This window comes from Apteryx rowi, unplaced genomic scaffold (genome assembly GCF_003343035.1).
Source record: "Apteryx rowi isolate R43461 unplaced genomic scaffold, aptRow1 scaffold_47, whole genome shotgun sequence".
NCBI classification, from domain to species: domain Eukaryota; kingdom Metazoa; phylum Chordata; class Aves; order Apterygiformes; family Apterygidae; genus Apteryx; species Apteryx rowi.
In genome coordinates this window covers 1,224,611-1,244,900 of record NW_020450727.1, presented here as the reverse complement: position 1 = coordinate 1,244,900, position 20,290 = coordinate 1,224,611, and the positions used below count along the sequence as shown (strand labels likewise).

The following is a 20,290-nucleotide window of genomic DNA, read 5'->3' as shown; positions in this document are numbered from 1 at the left end:
CTGGGGGAAAGAAGGGAACTAGAACACCAGAGTGCTCCACTGATACAACAAATGCATGAAAACTACGTTCTGGCTCTCAAAGTTGATTTATACCCTAGAAAACTGGGTAAGATGCACTAAAACAGAGAGAACGTATTGGTCAGGCAGGCTTGTGCCACACTTGTGTGTTACCTGGTAACCTTCTGTTTCTAACCCTCTAGCAGTTAACACTGAAAGCCTGACTTTAAATTGTGCTGCATACATCTTTACTGTTCTGAGCTAAAGTAAACTAAGGGTGAAATATAGACCTGTCCTTCAGGGAAGACAATAAGACAGAAGGTGGAAACAGTCCAATGACATCCGTAACCTGTATTGCCAGCTATCAGGAATGATTGCTCCATACAGGCACAGACACATTCCTCCTGCGAAGGACAGGCAGCAACAGCAGCAAAGTCCAACCTGAGGACAGGGCAAATACCCACCTGTCTTAGATGGGCATAATGCAAATGAAAGGAGAGAATGGGAGACAGTAAAGAGCATTGACAGATGCATAGCTGAGAGAGGGGCTGCACCCTCCYCAATTTTTAATTTTGATTCCTGGTGACCGCAGTTCTGGCTTTTACCTTTTATGTGGGCTGGGCATGAATGTTGTGGTTGCATTGTACTGTGGTTGTACATATAGCCAACACTGGCTGTATGGTTTTGCACAGACTGCCATGAAGGTGATGGACTTCAGCACTGAAGAGATCCGAGACATCTTCAAACTTCTTTCTGGCACGCTTCATCTGGGAAACATTGAATTTATGACAGCTGGAGGGGCCCAGATTACAACGAAAGCAGGTAAGTGGGACCTTACTAACTTGGTAGACAATGCACAGCCCCATAAAACCCCCAGCAAAGCTCATTCTATCATCCTTTATCCCTCTGATATTCCAGCCCATAGTGCCTTTGCCAGCAGATTCCCAGCAGTTTAACTCTGCAAAAGCGTTGCTGCGGGATGCATGGCTCCAGAGCACCAGCATGGTTTAGCTGGGCCGTGGCCCTGTGCTTGGTTTGTTCTCCTGCATACTCTAGGTCTGAGTCCACAGATTCACAGTTTCTCTGTGATTTGCATTGAAAGAGCAGGAAGAAATAGGAGACGCAGGAGTTTTAGGTAAGAGTAGTCCATTAAAGACTTTCATATATCTTCCTCTGAAGCATCTGATAGTGTCCACTCTGTTACAGATATCCAGTCTGAGCTGGTCTGGTAAAGTGAATCTCTAAACAAACAGAAACAATAAATATTTATCACAAGTGCTCCATGACTCAAGTTAACTGCATCTCTTATTGATGACCCCCTTTTGCAAACCTGTTATCACCTCATTGCACCAGGTCTCCTGATGCCTGTGGTTCAGTGTGGTCTGATCATTCAGCACAACTGAAATCTCTTTCAGTGACAGGATTAACTAGTGGTCTGCCAGCTCTCACACAGCCAGATGCTTTTATTTAAAACAAAAATCTATATGAGAAAAATATAGTAGAAATGGCAAACAGTTAATTTACCTGCCTAAGTGTCTAGTAATACTCATCTTCCTTTTGTGGGTCTAAAGTACATCAAAGGTAGGCACTGTACACTATGTTTCTGTCACTTGCTAGGTATTGATTATTATGTATTTTGCATATTATACAGTTTGACTTTATAGATATAGTGATGTTGAAATAATCTGTAGCRTCAGGCAGATAGATTTTTGTACATGGAATAATTAAAAATGTAGTAGAGGAGTTTTGGAGCACTTGAGCTATGCACATTGCTTACCTCTGACTGGGAGCCTCTGTCCTTGTTAGTACTCATCCTCTCCAGCCTTCTCCCTTTTCCTTTTTGTAACATGCTTGTATGCAATTGTGTATGTCTAATCTTAAACTGAATTGGAAGTTGTTTGAAGAAGAGGCCCTATGTGTTTATGGTGCATGGTTCTCATCCTGCTTGGGGTCTCATAATCACTGCTGGAATATAAATAATAAGAATGAGATATAGTGGTTCATCTCATGAATGTATATAGCTAATACTCTTGAGTGTGGTCCTGTGTAATGTCAAATGAGTATGATATCTCTTTTGACAGAAGTTACCTTTTGTTCTTGGGAAGATTTCCCTGAAAGCATTTGCAAACTCCAGTTCACACCTTGTCTATGTGTTCCTCCTTTAAACTATCTTTTGGTTTTGTTTACAGAAGAATCTGACAAAGGGATGAGATTACTATTGCCTTGCTGAACAGTCTTGTCTTGCTGTTTTCTTACACTTCCGTATCTGTGTTCATTTTGTATCTTTTGTCTTTTACAAAAAGCTCATCCAGCCCAGATAGCAGCTAGTTCAGCATGTTTCTGCCAGCATGTGGGAAATGGAGTTCATACAGATTGATCAGATACGTCTTGCTAGCCTCCAGCAATCAGCAGTTTAGAGATTTCCTAAGCCAAAGATTGCACCTGGACCATTGCCTTATGCCAGCCATCAGTACAAATACTGTTTAAGTGTGAGAAATTGTGGTTGGATGAATGTGTTCAGATACAGTACCCCTCCAGGATCATCTGGATGCATCCAAGCTTAGCTATCCATGCTCAGACTGCACTACTGTGCCTTTAGCAAAACATATCTCTTTCAATAAATATTGTGCTGGTGCTGAGCTTTAGACAGTGTTTTGCTCTTCCTGTTGTCAGCGGAAAGGCTGACTTAAGCTGCAGCACATAACAGGTGCTGACCCTGCTTTGGACTGGATGTGTTCGCTCACAGCTCTGGGCATGCTAAAGAGAATTAAAGTAAAGGGCAGTGCTCTTTCTGCTGAGGCTTTGACACTTATCTTAGAGGAGTCCCTGAGATTTCCTCCCTGAGCTGCAGAGTGTGGATGCCACGTGAGTGATGAGAGTCCATGCAGGAGAAAAAGTCTGTCCTTCTCTCCTAGTGCTGAACATTGCCAGCGACCTCCTGGGCTTAGATGCCTTCCAGCTCTCTGAAGTACTGACTCAGAGGTCCATGATTCTGCGTGGGGAAGAGATCAGCTCCCCTCTCACCGTGGAGCAGGTAAGTGCTGGGCTGCTTCTGTGCAGCTACCTCTCCCCATCAGCATGGGGCAGATGTGATGTCTGTGTGTGCTTTGGGAGTACAAGGGGCAGGTGAAGARAGAGTAATTCTTGTCAAAGCCAGAGCACCACAAACTGGGGAAACGGCAAGGACGACGCTGAGCTTGGACACCATATGCAAGCACTGGGATTCCAGGCCATGACTGGGCTGGGTGTTGGAGCTCGGAGGTCCTGACTTCTGCTGGGCAGAGCAAACTTAATGACTGCAATGAAGAGGAGCGGACACAACCTGCTGGAAGCTCTGCATCAGTCTTAGCCTGACCAATCTCTGGCTCAGTGTTGTTTGTTACACTTCTGTAAGATATACAGTCAGTACTTGGATATAGCTTTTAATACATGATATATTCCAAGTCAGTCATGGCAGCAATTTGCCTTAGATATGGCTAATGATACAGTCAGCTGGCAGCTAGTACAGGGCTCTTCTACTGGTGGCCCACTGTAATGATGATACACACCCTTATTTGTGCTACTTCACCAGCCACAGAGGAGACTCAAAATAGCTGGCCTGATTGGGTCTACTTGTCTTCTTGCAAGAGCTGTGTCTGAGCCAGGCAGGTGGTGGCATTGCCTTGTGTTGCAACACAAGGCCTGAACTCTGGGTGTTGTGTGTGTGACTGACACTAAAGTGTCCCAAAATGTTAGAGGCCAATGCACTTGTGATACGCAGGTATCATGTCAACTTCTGACTTAAATCTTATCTGTCCCCCTTAAGGTACAGTTTTAATGTAAGAGCAGCTCTACAATAGAGTCTGGTAGCACTTAGGTAGTGCCATCTGCTCTGGCACTATGCCCTCTTCCAGTCTGCTACTGGGCACTGCTGCTTCTGCCTCCTCTGCATCTCCAGGCCCTCTGTCTTCTCTCTTCTACTGTCACTAAAGTTCAGGATTTCCTGTTACACCTCCTAGGTGCTCAGCTGTTTCCTCAAGTCTTTTGTCCTCATTTGGTAGTTCAGGTCCCACCGTTGCCTCTTCTGCTTTTTAGGCTTACAGGGCAGGAGTTCACTTGCAGAGGGCAATGCACAATGTTCGTTTCAAATCATCTTCAGTCTCAAGGAATTGGTCATGCTCATAATCACACACAAAAACTTTTGTGTGTGTGTACCAGAGAGCTCATCAAATGTTTGTGGTAATTGCATGTGTGCATGTTTTTAGCCTGCAGAGCTCCCAAGTTATGCTTTATTTACTAGAAGATAAAAGCTTACACACAGTTACCACAAAACATCTAGCAGATGGTAGGTTGTTACCCCACAGCAGCTTGTTTGTGTATCTGTACAACAGCAGAAGAGGACCAAACAAACTGATATGCAGTTCTCATCTGCTGAAGGTCTGTACTGCATGCTTGAGCCAGTCCTGCTTATCTATTACATTTCTCTGTGGTTCATTACAGTGATGTGCTTTATGCTTAAAGCATAACTTTAAGCTTAATGGTGTCACTGATCACTTGAGAGCACTCTTGGTGTTTTAGGTCCATGCATAGATAACACTGTAGAAAATCTTCTGTCATTAATGAAGTGAAAGACATTGGGAAAGAAGGGATAATATTACTAGATGGAATAAGCATCATATCATAGCAAAATGAACATCTGTAATGGAAATCTTGGGCTGGCATGGCCTGCAGTGGATTATCAACCCAACCCCTGCCTTGGTGGAGAAACCAGTGTTTCTGGGCTCTCTCTGACACATATCTGTCTAACCTTTCCTGAAATTTCCCATGGAAGGGATTTCATGGCCTCTTTAAGTATCTTGCTCCAGTGCCAGAGGCAGTAGATTCTGTAGCTGAAAAGATTATCCTCATATTTAAATTTCTTTTGCTGTCCCAGCTGTCCACCTTAGAATAAGCTTCTGTTTAAGTGAAGTATCCCACTTGGTGTTCTCTATTCTAAACTGAACAATCCAGTTCTTTCAGAGTTTCCTCACAAGTAATTTTCTGAACCTCTTCTTTTTCAGCTGTTTTCTCCAGTTTTTCCACATCTTTCATGAAGTAGGGTGCCCGTAATTGGACACAGTATTCAAGCTGAAGCCTCACCTGTGCTCATTACAGCAGAGTAGTAGCTTCTTTTCTTGCTGAGGACACAAGATATTACATATCTGGTAATAAATCACAAACTAAGCTTTGCCTTTAAGAAATAGTATAGTTTTGCCATAGGCTGTGATCTGCTGTCACCACCTGACCTTTCCCTGCAATACTGCTGTTGTGACAATAGTTTCTCAGCCTACAGTCTATGTATCCCCAAATCCAGTACCACAGTTCCTCTTCTCCCCTGACTGTCTGTCCTAAATAAGACATCCCGTGCTGTAGCAGTGCACGATGATGGTAACAAAGCATGCCGGAGATGTGCTGTGCAGCTCGGAGCAACGGTGCGCAGTTGGAGGGCATACAAGAGTCTCCTGAACAGAACTTTCCTTCGTGGTTTAGCTACTCCTAATCTTCCCACTTGTTAGACCCTGCGCTGACTTCTCACGGTCCAGTGAGGCCCAGCACTAGGACAGCTACAAAGAAAGCTCTTATGGCAAGTGGATGCTACTTCTGAGCCTTCATCGCTGGCTAAACCCATTGCACTAAACATTGGACCTATAAAGACTGCTCCTGTGTAAAGACTGCTCCTGCTTAAGCCCTCGAGTGCTGTGTCCACCTATTCCCGCTTGTCATTGCAGGAACACGGTGAGAGTGCTGCCAGGAATTTCTCATTGTGTAACAGGCTTGTTGGCCGTCGGAGCTTTGACATTTCAGTGCTTTGAATGGATGAACTGGGCTGAAGGCGGGCAGGGCTGGGAGGATGAAAGGAGCCTTTGAGAATCTCATTTGAGCCATATTGTGGGGAAAGCAGCTTTGTTCGTTTACAGCTGGATGGGGAGGTCCTGTTCCTGGAAAATGAGTCCAACTCACTGTGTAGCCATGCTGACTTGGCTAGCAGAGCATTTCTGCTCCCAGAGGGGTGGCCCTGAGGGCATCCTCATGCCGAAGCAATAAGACAGTCCATCTGATGGAGACAAGAAATGCCCAGAAAAAGCCTGTGAGCCTGTGCTTTAAAATGTTCTCTTCTCTGGAGAAGGGAGGTTGCTATTTGCCCCAGGCCTTGAGTTGCTGGAGAGGAGATAGATGCTGGGGTAAAGACCAATCTTAGTGGAGCTGATTTTTGTGAAGGTTTCACATAGGATAAGGCAATCTGAAATGAATTTTTAGGATGCATCTTAATAAGGCCTGGGCTACAGAGTATGCATAGGGGTAGCTCCCCTCATGGAAGGGAGGGAGAGAAACAGTGAGATTGGATAGCAAGTAGGATCTTGCAGGCTGGGTGCCTCATGAGCTAGCTGAGGGAGGTTTTGGAGGTAGTTGGGCTGTGCCATAGCAAAGCAGAACAGGAGAAGTGGTATTATTCAAGCTTGCAAAACTGGAGAAGATGAAGGTGCATTTAGATCTCTGTCATTGCTGCCCAGGCCTAAAAAGGAATTACCTTGATGTCAAAGGTGTGACAGAGTAAACAACAACCTGTAATAGATCTGGATACTGGGTTTTATTTAAGAAATGATGAGATTAGAGCTTTACCCTCACACCCCCTGCTCCCACAGTGTTACGTTCACTAGGTCTCAACTTCCCTTTCCATCAGGTAAGTCACTGCTGGTCCAGGAGGATCAGGTAGAAAGTTGTKTTGGTTCATGCTGTGCAGCTCCTTGCAGTTACCAAATTGGGCATTTCAGACGTTCACCCACACATCCRCATATATACAATTATCTGCCACTTGTTACTGTTCACAATTTAAACTATCTTTTTTTTAACCTGCGATGCTGGGTTATGATCACTGCGTGGGGTGTAGGGTCAGCTCCAGAATGGTCTCTCAATCTCTGGCTTCCCGTAAGATGATGCTGTTTGAATAAAAGTTTTGGAGAGGGGTTTTTCAAGGCTAACCCTCTCTTGCTTACAGAGGAGTCTCCTAGATCCTGTCCTGCCAGTTTTTGAAAAACTGAGCTGACATTCATCTTGTCTGGTCAACCAGGAGTACTGAGCTGAGATACCTTGTCTGTGACTCCAAATGTTGGCTCAGGTGATGCAGATGGCTATTACAGACTGTGAGTCATGAGGTATTTTGCCACCTCCCCTCCCCAGCCCGTGCTCCAAAAGATGTCAGTGGTTTTGCTACTTCCTTCAGCCTCTCAAGTTCAGTTTTCCAAATGTCAGACCTGGTACATCTGTGCACGGCTGGGCTCTTTGCAAGTTTGAATGTTGACTGTGCATAAACATTGCGCAATGAATAACCAATATAGGAGGCTGAGGCCTTTAAGGAGGAATGGAGGGACCTGAAGTCCCACAGACATTCTTGGTGCCCCCTTTGCCCCTCTTCTCCCTATAACTCTTTTTTTCCTCTCTGCACATTTACAGGCATCGGACTCCAGGGACTCCCTCTCTATGGCGCTGTATTCCCAGTGCTTCTCATGGCTCATTAGCAAGATTAATACGAAGATCAAAGGCAAGGAAAACTTTAAGTCTGTGGGCATCCTGGATATCTTTGGCTTCGAGAACTTTCAGGTCAGGATTTTGTCTTTTTCAGGATGGGTTTGTTTTGGAGAGGTCAGTAGATGTAGGAAGTTTGGTAGGTTTGTATCCTATGTGGGTTAGCATAGGTCATTCTGGGAGGACTTCTGCACTGCCACTTCCCTTTAGGAGCAGCAAGATATATTCAACTGTCCATTTCTGGTATCTGCGTTCATGTAGGCTGATGTTCAAGGTCCGCCTTGTGACACAAGCCCTAAGCAGATGTGTTGTGATAGGTAATACTGAATTTTTGACTTGTGTGTAAATTAAATGTCTGACTTATACATGCACATTGTTTGGCTACATCTGTTTTGTCTTGCGCTGAGAATCCTGTGTGTACTGTTTCTGATGGTTACTGATGAGGGATGTATGTTGAGCAGCTATTTTGTGACTGCTCAGATATTTCACAGGAAGAGAAAAAACAGTGACCGAACATTTAGGGAATAACATTTCTTTCTTCCTAAGAAGAAGAGATACATGACTATCTGAAGCATCCTTCACTAGCAGTTAGGCCTGCTGCATTAACCTTTCACGAACTACAAAAGCTGTTCTCCTGATGGGCCTCCCTGTGTTGTCCTTCTCATGTCCATCTGCTGCCCCTTGTCTCTCTGCTCTCTGGCTTTATTCCAGGCCTGATACTTTCCCCCTTGCTGTTGTCAGGCAGTTCTTTCAGAAACCGGGGACAAGAATGTTATGTTTTATAATCTGTGTTTCTTCTCACAGGTGAATCGTTTTGAGCAGTTTAACATTAACTATGCAAATGAGAAGCTCCAGGAATATTTCAACAAGCATATCTTCTCCTTGGAGCAGCTGGAATACAACAGGTGACAAACAGAGAGAACTCCTCTGGCTTTCATGGGTGGCAGAACGGAGAACATCATTCCTCTTTTGGGCTGTCCAGTCCCAACTGCTACAGCTGGAAGGGCAGCTGGGCCTTGGTGTTACCCTGACTCTCTAAACACTGCCCMTGTGTTATTTGCCAGTGTAGGTCATTTGTCTCCAAGCAAAAACTATCTTCCCTGTAGCATTTTTAACCCTCTGCTGTCATGCATTTTTAACCCATAATCTGAGTCCAGTCTCAAAAAGAAGTTGTCTTAAGCGGCAAATTTTGCCTGACTTCCAGTCTGAGCAGCAAACCTTCCCTAAAGCCTGAAACACAAACCAAAGTCAGCTGAGGCATGGTTTGCGTTTCCTGAAAAGTTGTGACCCTTAACAAACTAGGTTCACATTTCAAATCTGTAAAGCCTTACCTGCTATGCTGTCCAAACACGCACTCCTTATCTTGTTCCTGCTTCATCCCCTTTCACCGAGTGCATTACACACAGAACCAGGCCCAGCCTCTTCTGTCACTCGCTAAAGACAAGAGTGTAGGAACAGCTGCACAAGGTCAGACAAAAGGACTGTCCTCTCTCCAACAGCAGCCGAAAGCGAATGCCCAAGAGAGAGTATAAGAACAAGGCAAACATGTACAATACTTCTTCCTAGCATTCTCCCAATTTCCTACCACTTTCAGCTTACAGAGTGCATTGGTTGGCTGTGGTCTCATGTACTTAGTAACCCTCCATGGTGTCCTCTTCCATGAACTTTCCTAGCCTCTCTAGAAACCCATTTAAATTTTCAACATCCACAAATGCTATGGCAAGGAGTCCTAAGCTCATGTATATATTGCGTGAAGACCCACCTCCTTTTTTTTGTTCTGATCATGGCTATTAGCTTCATGTAATGACTCCTAGCTCTTGTGTTGAAAGAGAGAGCAAACCATTAATCTCCATCCATTCTGCCCGTGCCACTACTGATGTTATCAACCTCTATTATACCTTACCCCCCCCCCCACAAAGTGTAGTTTTGCAAAATAAAAAACAAACAAACCTTGAAATTTTTGAAATTTCTAAAATCTTGAAAACTCCAGATTCCCTTCTTTCTCTCAGCTGAACAGGGTCCTGGGCTTTGACTCCTTAGAAAACACAGTCACTTACCTTATTACTGACTTCAGTGATGATTTACTTAATGCAATGGTATTATTATGTGGGTGGATTCGTGGTATGAAAAAGGAAAGCCCCTAAAAGTGTAGGATGGATAGATATCAGACAACTTCCTTTGTCCTAGAAATTCTTGCATTGTGAAGATGGCTCTTTTCTTCAGCAAGAAGAATTAAATTAGGCTATTTTCTGAGCTTAAAGAGTATGGGGCCTTCTGCACAGCTGTTTGCCTTCTGTGGGCTTTGTATTGGATTGTATCTTGTAGAGTACCTGGGGTGCTCTAGAGTGTCTCAGCTTCTAGAGAAGGCTGCTAGAGAAATACTTCAGCTCTTGCTCTGAAACAGAAGCCTTTATGTTTGTGAATGAGGCAATTGAATAGGGTTAGTGAGGGCAAATGAGAGCAGCCTTGTAAAAGGAGCCAGCTGAATAGGCAATTCATGAAATGTTAAAGATTACAAAACTGCAAGGCTATTTATGTACCCGCTTCTCAGGCCAATTCCACCACTGCAGGAAGCTCATGTTAAGAATGGTATCATCGTGACAAAAGATTTATTCCTGGCAATTAGATAGGAGTTTAAATTCTGTGGCTGAACTTTGGAAAGGACGAGATAATTTTGTTATTGACTATGCTTCTAGTTATTCTGAGGATGATGCAATTAAATCTCGTGCTTCACAGTATCAGCTCTGCTTCCTCAGGTTTAGTAAGTAGCTCCTATGTATTGCATCATTCAATTAGACAAGGGGGATGTGGCATTAGAGACAACTTGACTCATTTATTTGATTTCTTTCAGAAAGCTCTGCTTTCTCCAATTCTGGAAGGACTTCTTGCTCTCAGAAGGAATCCAAGAGGCTTCTGTGGTATCTTTGTAAAAAATATATGGCCTCTCTGACACTCATTGTTGCAAGGATCTGAATCGCTGCGAACTGATTTTTGTGTTACTGAGTTTATAAGATAGTCTGTTCCCTTTGTGGGATAGGTAGTTCTTTGCATTTTTCAGAAATGGTTCCAACCTGTGAGTTGCCCACAGGTTTCTGAATGCTTTGAATCAGAAAGTAGGAAGCCTAGGCTGAAGGACTTGTAGGGAATGGCTTCACTGTCTTCAAAACCTTAGCCTTTACCTGAAAGGTAAAGGTCTGTATCACAGTGTCAATAAGTAGCTTCACACACAGCCTGCAGTCTTCCTTTGGATTCCTGAGCAATAGTTATTTCCAGCAGCAATTATTCCCATTTAAGATTTCCTTCTCTGAAAATAAAGCCTATTTTGTGGGAGTGTAAGAAGGTGGCAAGGGGCAGGAGGAACTCTCTCGGCACAGATTTGCAGAATTTCATGGACAATTTTCAAAGCACTCTTATAGCACTGCTCTTTCTATGTCAGGTCCTATTCTGAAACGTACAGAGCCACCCCGTAGGTCAACCGTGTGTCAGGCCAAAGCTTATCTGCGTCATCCTCTTGAAAATCTCCCTGAAAAGTTGCTGTTGTCTCTTCCTCTGGTGGGCATATGAATTGTAGTATGGTCTGGCAGATAGATGAGCTTCAGGCCTGCTTTCCAGATTGGGGGTCAGCAGTTGGCCCTTGCAGCTGCATAGCAAACTGCCTCTTTTCACCAGCACTTCAGCTGGTGCCCCTATTTCCTGAAAGAGCAGGAAGAGCCTTCTGTTACCTGGAAAGGGAGAAGCGCCAGAAACTGAGAGCAACTACAGTTTCTTAGTGCTTGGTGTGGAATTAGCTCAACGACCACAAGATGAGCATCAGTCTAAATCACTGAGATGGAGAAGGGCTGTCTCCTACTGCCATCTCCTTATGTTAGCAGTGCATTGTGTGCCCTATTCCCTTTGCTCAGACGTGGTAGAGCCTAACTTCCACAAACCCCTCTTCAGTCCTGGGAAAGCCACCCTCAGCTACCTCTGTTCTCCCGTGCCTCAGGGAATTGAGACTTGCTTTTCATATCTTTGTTCTGTTTGTTCTTGACTGGCAGGGAAGGGATAAACTGGGAAGCCATTGACTGGATGGATAATGCAGAGTGCCTGGACCTCATTGAGAAGGTGAGTGGTTATCTGGGACAGTTTTCAGGAATAGCAATAGCAACTGCTGATTGTCTTGGGGGCTTTCCTTAGGTTTCCTGGTGATAAAAACAGGTAGTTCCCTGCTAGACCCTCTTCCCATCCTGACCTGGCCAGAGTATGAGCTATTCTAGCCCTAGTCCCTGCTCGAAAAAGCAGATCCCTGCTCATTGTTGGGGATAAGCTTAGGGAGGGTGTCACTGTTTTAGATAGGGAGCAGGGTTTAAGTAGAACCTTAATGTGATTCTTTTATAAACAATCTCCGCTTATGTTCTGCTTCCTGAGTGTGTTGGCTGGCCAGAATCCTGCTTTCGGCTTGAGCTTTGCTGGGTATAACTCACAGGTTATTGCTCAGTGTGTTGTCCAAATCTCTAATTCTTGGCTTGGTGCTGTGTAGTTAGAGCTTTTGCTGACTGTAAAAGCCTGTCTCTTGTTTGGCTGTAGAAACTGGGTCTACTGGCTTTGGTGAATGAAGAGAGTCGATTCCCCAAAGGCACAGACAACACCCTTCTGGAAAAACTTCACAGCCAGCATATGGTAAGTAAGAAAATAACCTGGCAGGCAAATGATCAGTATGTTAGCCCCATCAGCATTTCAAAGCTGAAAGTGAAGGTTTTGTTGATGTGAAATATGTGCTTTGTGCAGGAAATGTAAAATGCCCTAGGCCCAAGCCTGCAAGTGTTTAATAAGGCTGCATTGAACAAAAGTAATATGTGAAGAAACCTTGCACAGAGGGAGAGAGGGAACATGCATGCCACAGGCTATGGGTAGAAGAGGTCTGTGTTTGCAGCCTGGGCTGGAGGTCAGGTGCTGGTGATGGGCGCCGGGACACCGGGCAGCGCCGCGGGCGCAGGATGTAGCTGCGTGGTGTGGGTGGCTTTCTCCTGCCAGCTGACTCAGAGGAGGCTGCTCCAGAGCACATCAAATCTCTGTCTCCTRGGGCTGGGGACGGTTCTTGCCTCATGATTTTTAATGAAAGCTCTCCTATTGTTCCTAATTAATGAAATTCTTGCCGCCTTTTTCTTGTATTCTGGACATGGGAGTAGAAGGGCTTTTTTTTGTTCAGGTCACAAAGTTAACCTGGAGACACAAAAAACACAGTGAGATCACTGTAGTAGCCTTGAACTCTGTTATGGCCTGCACTCTATTCTTCTAAATAGGCTGAAAACAAAGCAAATTAAACCCTGTAGAAGGCACGTGTGCAATAATTTACTACTTTAGTAAGAACACTGTAAACTAATATCTTTCCTAGTCACCCAATTAAGGCCTCATCCAATCCTGAAAACATATGGATTTGTATCCTTTATTAGACAAAATTTATTTTTAAAAAACTGGCATAGGTGCAGTTATTCTCATTTTTATGTGTATATCTAACTCTTCTAGTAATAATACTGAGTGCAAAGAGGGTACGATGGCAGTGACTTCTGGTCGGCTACTTAAGCATAGTTTTGTGGAAATACTTGCCTTAGGCTTAAACTGATGCCTTCAGTTTAGTCCACTGTGGCTTTCCCTTGTATTACAGATTGAGGTAAATGAGGATGCCCAATTTACCTTTTTTATTGCAGTCAGTATTTTGTATGTTTTTAATATACCACTTTTTGTGTATTTTCTTTCTGAACTGTCTCAACCTCTTTAGCTTGTCTCCAGACGGAGAATTTTCAAAGCTCTTCCTTATTTCTGCTGTTTGTCTCTGAACTCCTCTAGGTCTTTTCTCTATTCTTTTCTGAGATAAATAATCAAACCAGAGCGCAGTTCCCTTGGTAAGAAGGTACCTGTGGTTTACTGTACAGCAGCATGAGATTGTCAGTATTATTTTGCATTCCTCTATGCCCTACGACATTTTGGTTGCTGTTTTTGGTGATACCTGTGCACTGAGTAGCTTTTTCATTAAACTGTTCATAGTGTCACCTCCGTCTGCTTTGAGGGGATAGCAGTTAATGTGGAACCCCAGGAGCATATGAGAAATAGAAGAGGCTGAGGAACTGGAGTGCAGGGAGGAAAGACAAAGTAGATAGTGTGCTAGTGTTCGTCGTTTTTGAAGGTGAAAATGTTCTTTGTACCAGCTGAAGTCTTTGGTGCAGGCTGGAGCAGCACTTCAAGGCATCCAGCCACTCTTGCTGGAAAGCCTGAAGGCCCTCATAGCAGAACAAGCCCTCTTTGCTATGTTTTCTGTGGATTGCAAAAGGCTTAAGGAGGAAAAGCAGAAGATCTGATATGTCTGAGAAGAAGAGCAATAGGGAAGCTGGGAGAAGGAACCAGAAATGCTGTGGGCATGAATGAAACACATAGGCTTGGGAGGGAGGAAGAGGAGAGATSGATGCTGCTCTGCATGGCAGAGATGGTGACAGTTACATTTGAAGAGGAAATGAGGAAAGTTTGTGGCTGGAACAAGATGACTGGAGAAAGGGAAGAGCAAAGAAATGGGGTCAACATGAAATGGAAAAAGGGCAAAGAAAAAGTTTAATTTTTAGTAACACTGACAAATTGTCAGGGTCATAAGGCATCCACCCCATACTGCTAAGAGACTCTGAAGATGAAAGGGCTGAATTACTGACAGTACTGTGCAACATCTTACTTAAAATTTTCTCAGTACCTGTGCCTGGGAAAGTGGGAAATGATATTATTTTTAGAAAGTTTCCAGGAAATTACAGGCCTACAAGCCTGATGGCACTATTAGGCAAATTAGTAGAACCTATAATAAACTAGACAGAATAAGTGGACACCTGAAAAAATACAATCCACCTAAAGACTGCTGTGGCTTTAGTAAGTGGAAGTCCTGCCTTACAAATCTCTTAGTTTTCTTTGAAGGAGTCAAGAATCACAAGTTGAGGTGATCTGGTTAATCTAAAGACTTTTGATAAATCCTTCCACCAAGTCTTCTAGCACAATAAGCAGCCCCAGGATGAAAGAGAAGGTCCTTGCAGGCATAAATAATTGGATAGCAAACTGGAAACAGAGACTGCAGTAAATGGTCAGTTATCTCGATGGAGGGAGGCTTGTAAGGGTCTGTCTGTCCAACACAAGCAGTCAAGTGGCACTTTTGTGATGATACACTGTACAAGGTGGAAGGGAAAGGCTAGGCTGTGAGGGGCGTTATGAGACTGAGTGGGTTGTAAAATGATGGTGAAAATCAGTGCAGATAAATGTAAAATGGCACACCTGCATTTCCCAGCTTCATATTCAAAATTATTGGCCCTGAGCTGACTGCTGCAATTCAGGAGGAAGACCTGGAGGCAATGATGGATAGTTCCATGGAAACATCGGTGCAGTGCTCAGTAGTAGTCAAAACCCCAAATCAAGTATTAGAAATTCCTAGGAAGCAGAAAATATTGATTTACCACCATATAATCTGTGGATCACCTGCACCTTGATCACTGTGTGCAGCACTGGGCCCCTCCATGTGAAAAGGGATTATATGAGACCTGGAAAACAGCGGGCAGCAAAAAAGATCACGCATCTGGGACAGCTGCAGTGCAATGGACAACCACACTGGAGGGACCCTGCAGCCTGGAAGAGAGATGGCTTGGGGGGGATATAATGGGTTTAAAAACCATGCATAGTCTGGAGAGGGCACATGGTGTCAGTGAGAGCCAGGCTCAAAACCAACTGTGGTTCCCTGTGCAGTCAGTCGAGAGCTCCCTGCCAAGGGATGCTCTGAATGTGAGAAGTTTGCATTGGTTCAAGGGAACACTGGACAAATATTTGGGAGAGAGATCCATTTGGGGTTACTAACTAGGCATACCTCATGAAAATAATCAGAGTTTGAGAGACTGTTAGGAGAAAAGCATCGTGCACTTGCTTTGTTCTTCCTCTACTCTGCATCACCACTGCTGGAGGCTGAATGGACCCTTGGTCTGAACTGGTATGGCTGTTCTTACATAGTTAAGGGTCTTCATACAGAGCAAAGACAGGAGGAAGAAAAATGAAAATTAGAACACTTACTAAGAGAAGGAAAAGTGAATGTGGAAAAAGGGGAAGAAAGGTACAGACAAAGTACAGAGGGGGAGAAAGGTAAAAAGCAAGACAGCATAGAGGAAGATAGGAAATTGGTATGATCCTTTGACAAAAAAAAAGATGTGTAAGCGTTCTGCAAAGCTGCCATCTTCTCTGCATCCTGATCCTGTGTCCTGCACCACATGGTTTGTGTGGATCCCAGTCTCCTCAGGTGTCAGACATGTAAGAATTAACATTTCATCCATGGCATGCCTGCCCAGCCTTGATTCTGCAAGCCCTTGCTCACATGAGGAATGCCTTGAAGGACTGGATTTTTCCATCTTATTGAAATAATATATTTGCAATATAGATGCAGATAACTGGAGCACATGGGGTCACGCTCTGCAACAGCTGAGGTCCTTCCCCATCCCAGCTTTGTCATGGCAGAGTTCCTGACTGAACCTATTCGTTCTGACACTGGCATTACAAGAAGCCTTTTTTCTTTCATTTCAGAGCAACCACTACTATGTGAAGCCTCGAGTAACAGACCATCAGTTTGGGATAAGACATTATGCTGGGGAGGTAGGTGTTCATGGTGTATTTGTGAGATGCTTGCACCTGGGTTTGTGATCCTGGTGTATTTAGAATCCAAAATCAAGACATATCTCTGAGCTGTGTATTCGGATCTCTGTGCCCCATACCAGAGCACAGGGGGTGTAATGGGCCCAAATTGACATGTCATGTACCTAACTACATTCTACTGCTTCGATATTTGTTTGAGTTTCTCAGGTAACTTTTTGTTTGTGGAAGAAACTTCTCCTTATTTTGCTATTAATGTTCTCTTTCTTGGCCATTCACAAACAAACGAAATCCAGCATAAAATTTACAAGGAAGATTTCACTTTTGGAGAGGCTACATGCCTACTTCAGAAAGGAAAAGGGCTCCAAGCCTTCAGGGTTAAATGCTGCTCTCTGTTGTGGAAGACTGTGGAGCAGATGGAGGTGTGTCAAGGGAGGGCACCAGTGCACCAAAGAAGGGATAATTTCCTCCTGGAATCTCTTCTGCTGAGCATTACTGGTAGGGAGGTCAGGGCGCTGGGTGGCACAATTAGTATTTCCTAAAGTGGTTGGAGTAGCTTGGTAGCTCAGACATTGCAGAGGGTTTCCCCGCATACACCCCAGGCAAATCTCTGCAGCTGTTTCACTTGGCTCCTGTTTTTGATTTTTTTTCCCTGAAACTGATGGGTAAAAGCCACTTTCTTGTTAATGAATGCTGAGCTCTGGAGCCCCTTCCTTGACCCCAAAAGCTAGGATCTTGGCACATGCCTGCAGCACTAGAGTGTAGCTCTGCTGGGGGTCTTGTACATTGGCATGTTAATGTAGATGTGCTTAATGGCTTGTACTGCTCTGTTCCAGCTGCTCTTTCTGTTTTGCAGGTGCTATATGATGTGAGAGGCTTTCTGGAGAAGAACAGGGACACCTTTCGAGATGACATTTTAAACATGCTAAAAGACAGCAGGCAAGTCCCTCTTACGCTTGTGAGGAAGCCAGGACGGACAAGTGTCTGGTGGGTTGGACTAAGCCACGTTCACATAATAACCAGATCAGGAAAAGCAGTTGTTTTGTCTGAGCATCAGTTCTTTTCTTTGTGCTTGAGGTTCTGGAAAAAGAAAGGAGAGCTGGAGAAGTCAGGTGAGGCACAGATGAATAGCTTAATCAGTAGTCTTGTTGTCCCAATTTTGAAAAGAGCTTTGAAAACATGACAGAAACCGCTACAGGCAATGCTGAGTTTCTCCCTCCTCTCTTCCCCCTTTCCTTTTCTTCTTCCTCCTGCCTCCCTGTCCTAACAATGGCAAATTTGTCCCTGAGTGAGTCAAGGCTCTTTGCCATGTTGTCAAATGCCTGCCTTTGTACAGAGGCTGCTTATTTTCCATATTTTTCCAACGCACAACCTGTTTGTGTAGTGGAGAGCTGCCATGATGTGCCTCATCCTAATCCTGAGACAGACTGAGCCCTCGCTGTGGGACTGCGCACCGTCCACAGTATTTAACCCCAGTGCCACAAAGTGACCCTAGAGAAATGAGCTGACTTTGACCTTGAGCAATGTCTGGAAGGCAGAAGTGGGGTGTAGCAGAAGGAGAGAGGCATTAATTACTGTGGTGGACCCCAGAAGTTTCTGAGTAGAGGCTCCACCACATGCCACATGGTAAGTCATGGTGCATGTATTGCATTTGGGCCCCAGGCTGATGAGACTGTTTCAGTGCTGCATCTGTCCTGAAGTCTGCTGCAGAGTTTGCACCATGAGCAGCCTTGCCATAGCCCATGGGAGCTGAGTACAAGCTGCTCTCTTAGCTGCCTTACTCAGACAGTGGCATCTGGGGAGCACTTCGCATAGGGCTTGGAGCTAGAATTGTGGCTGTCATTATCCAGCATTACAGAAGAGCTCAGGGTTTTTCAGCAAGCCAGAAAGGGAAATTCTGCTAGAAATAGTCATAACAATAAACTGGCACAAGCAGTGCTGAAGAACTTCATGCCCTTTTGTAAGAACCAGCACCTCTGCCTAAGGAGAGGCAAGGTGGCAGAAGATCCCACAGAGCTGGCCTACACCAAGTGTAGCTCTAGCAGTCCTCTGGCTACAGGAGGGCTGTGGTTGCAGCTGTGTGAGTGTGGTTGGGGCACCACAGGTGTGAGCCACAAGAGCTCAGTCAGGAGGGGGTGGCAGGAGGAAGCATGCAGTCTAGCTGGAGTACCTTCAAGGTAGCTTCTGCTTGGGGGCATACAGCTAGAGGGAAGTGTGCTGGCCAGTGCAGATGGACATCTTTGCTGGTGTTTGACGGGGTGAGATGGGGTTTCCGGCTTCCAGCACAGAGGGCCGTCTGTGGGATCTGGGTGGCCGTTTGGAAAGGATTAAATTCCTCACTGAAGTGCCCAGCCAAACTGCCTCCTGTGGCCACTCTGTGGCACAGCAGGGGTAAAAATGGGGTGTTTCGCACTGGGACAGGTGATAATTAAGAATGAGAGTCATCATCTCACAGCTCATAGGTGTCCTTCAACTTCTTTAATTCTTTTCTTCGCCCTCAGGCTGGACTTTATCTATGATCTTTTTGAAAGAGTCTGCAGCCGTTGCAGCGAAGAGACACTGAAGATGGGCACCCAGCGGCGCAGACCGACTGTCAGTTCCCAGTTCAGGGTAGGATGTTTTCCAAGAGAGCAGCAGGCTGCTGGGAGGAGCAGATGGGTAAAGGGAGGCCTGCAGCCAAGAGGAGTCATTCATTCTCATTTCTTGTCCAGCACTGAAAATGTGCAGGAATGTTGTAGAGCTAAAAAAAGACAGTGCCACTGCCCCAAGGATTTCTCTGACTGGTGTAAAACGCGAGATGCTGAGAACGAGCAGGATGGCAGAGGAAAAGAATAGCAAGAATACTTTGCTAAGTATCTAAAGCTCTTGAGGTTTTCTGACCCTTCGCGTTGGTTTGGTGTTTCAGCTAAGTGTACATGTCCTGTTTAGTCCACATCTTTTATGGGCATAGCGACAATTCCAGGAAGGCTTTGTAGGGCGAACCYCGCAGGTGTGAATCCTGCCCCCGAGCCTGTCTGCAGACTTTTGTTAGTTTCAGAGATTTCGTTTCCAATGTCTAAAGTTTGAAAGACTTGTAACAATAATTCAAATTAGCTATATAGCTTGGAGAACAAGGATGGCCATGTACACTTAATGTTATTACAGTAAAGTAACTATGTGGGTATGTTTTGGACAGGAAAGGATCTTTCCAGCGTTACTGAGGGCAGGCCCTCTGTCACAGCATTGAAACCCACAATATTATATGTAGATGAATCTACCCTCATTTGTTTTTAAAACAAGTTAAATTGTTGAAAAGAGAGGTGATTGTATACTCCTTGTTTCAGCTGCTGAGGAACACTTTTCAGACAGAGGCATGATCTATGCTTTCATTATTTTTAATTTAGCGTCATTTTGCCCTGTTACTTGAAGAAGAAAATGGGATAAGAAAAGATGGATTTTGGTAGGCAGAATCAAAGGAAGGTATCAGGAATGGGAGAGCTGCATGAAGACCCTACTGCATCAAATGCAGCCCCTGTTCCCTTCTGTAGTGACTGATCCCTTGGGTTTTGTCTTGGTGTTTTTCAGGATTCACTCCATTCCTTGATGGCCACACTTAGTACTTCCAACCCATTCTTCATCCGCTGCATTAAACCAAATACAGAAAAGGCAAGTCTTTCTTCCAGAAATATGCATGCATGCAACACAGGCCCCCGTGAACACTCACTTGCACAGACGGCTAACTGATGAATGCCTCTGCAAGGGTCCAAACTGGGGATAAGTGCAGCTCCCCCTCCCCTTCCCTTTTTCCTTCTGGTTGTTTTATGGTTGTGGAAAAATGCAGCCTCCTCTTTGTAATCGGATGAAAAGGCTGCATGCTGAGTATGTACCCAGTCCCATCTCTCTGTGTGCTGACAGAGCCTGGATGCTGAGCCAGGCTTGTGCAGAGCCCGCAGGTCTGGTAAAAGTGGCGATTGCTCCGCTTTATAGTGCCTGCAGACAATTTGCTCTGGAATGCAGGGCTGGTGCAGTAGGAAGCGTCTCCTGCAGATCCCTGGCTCTGAGGCAGAGGAGGTGGCTGCTTCATGAACAAGTCAGAGTGCTTAGAGACGAGCTGGCCTGGGAATGAGTCTCCTGCCAG

The 20,290-nt window shown here is 44.8% G+C and overlaps 1 protein-coding gene across 1 annotated transcript in view; it reads left to right on the top strand.

Annotated features, from left to right (window-relative positions):
• The window catches only part of LOC112972013 (unconventional myosin-X-like), a 91,484-nt gene that overhangs the window by 24,707 nt on the left and 46,487 nt on the right, over positions 1 to 20,290 (top strand). The window contains 10 exon segments of the mRNA XM_026078013.1: positions 690 to 819; positions 2,913 to 3,031; positions 7,468 to 7,614; positions 8,344 to 8,444; positions 11,577 to 11,643; positions 12,106 to 12,198; positions 16,108 to 16,176; positions 17,030 to 17,112; positions 18,675 to 18,783; positions 19,738 to 19,818. Of these exon segments, the coding sequence (XP_025933798.1) occupies positions 690 to 819; positions 2,913 to 3,031; positions 7,468 to 7,614; positions 8,344 to 8,444; positions 11,577 to 11,643; positions 12,106 to 12,198; positions 16,108 to 16,176; positions 17,030 to 17,112; positions 18,675 to 18,783; positions 19,738 to 19,818 (999 nt within the window).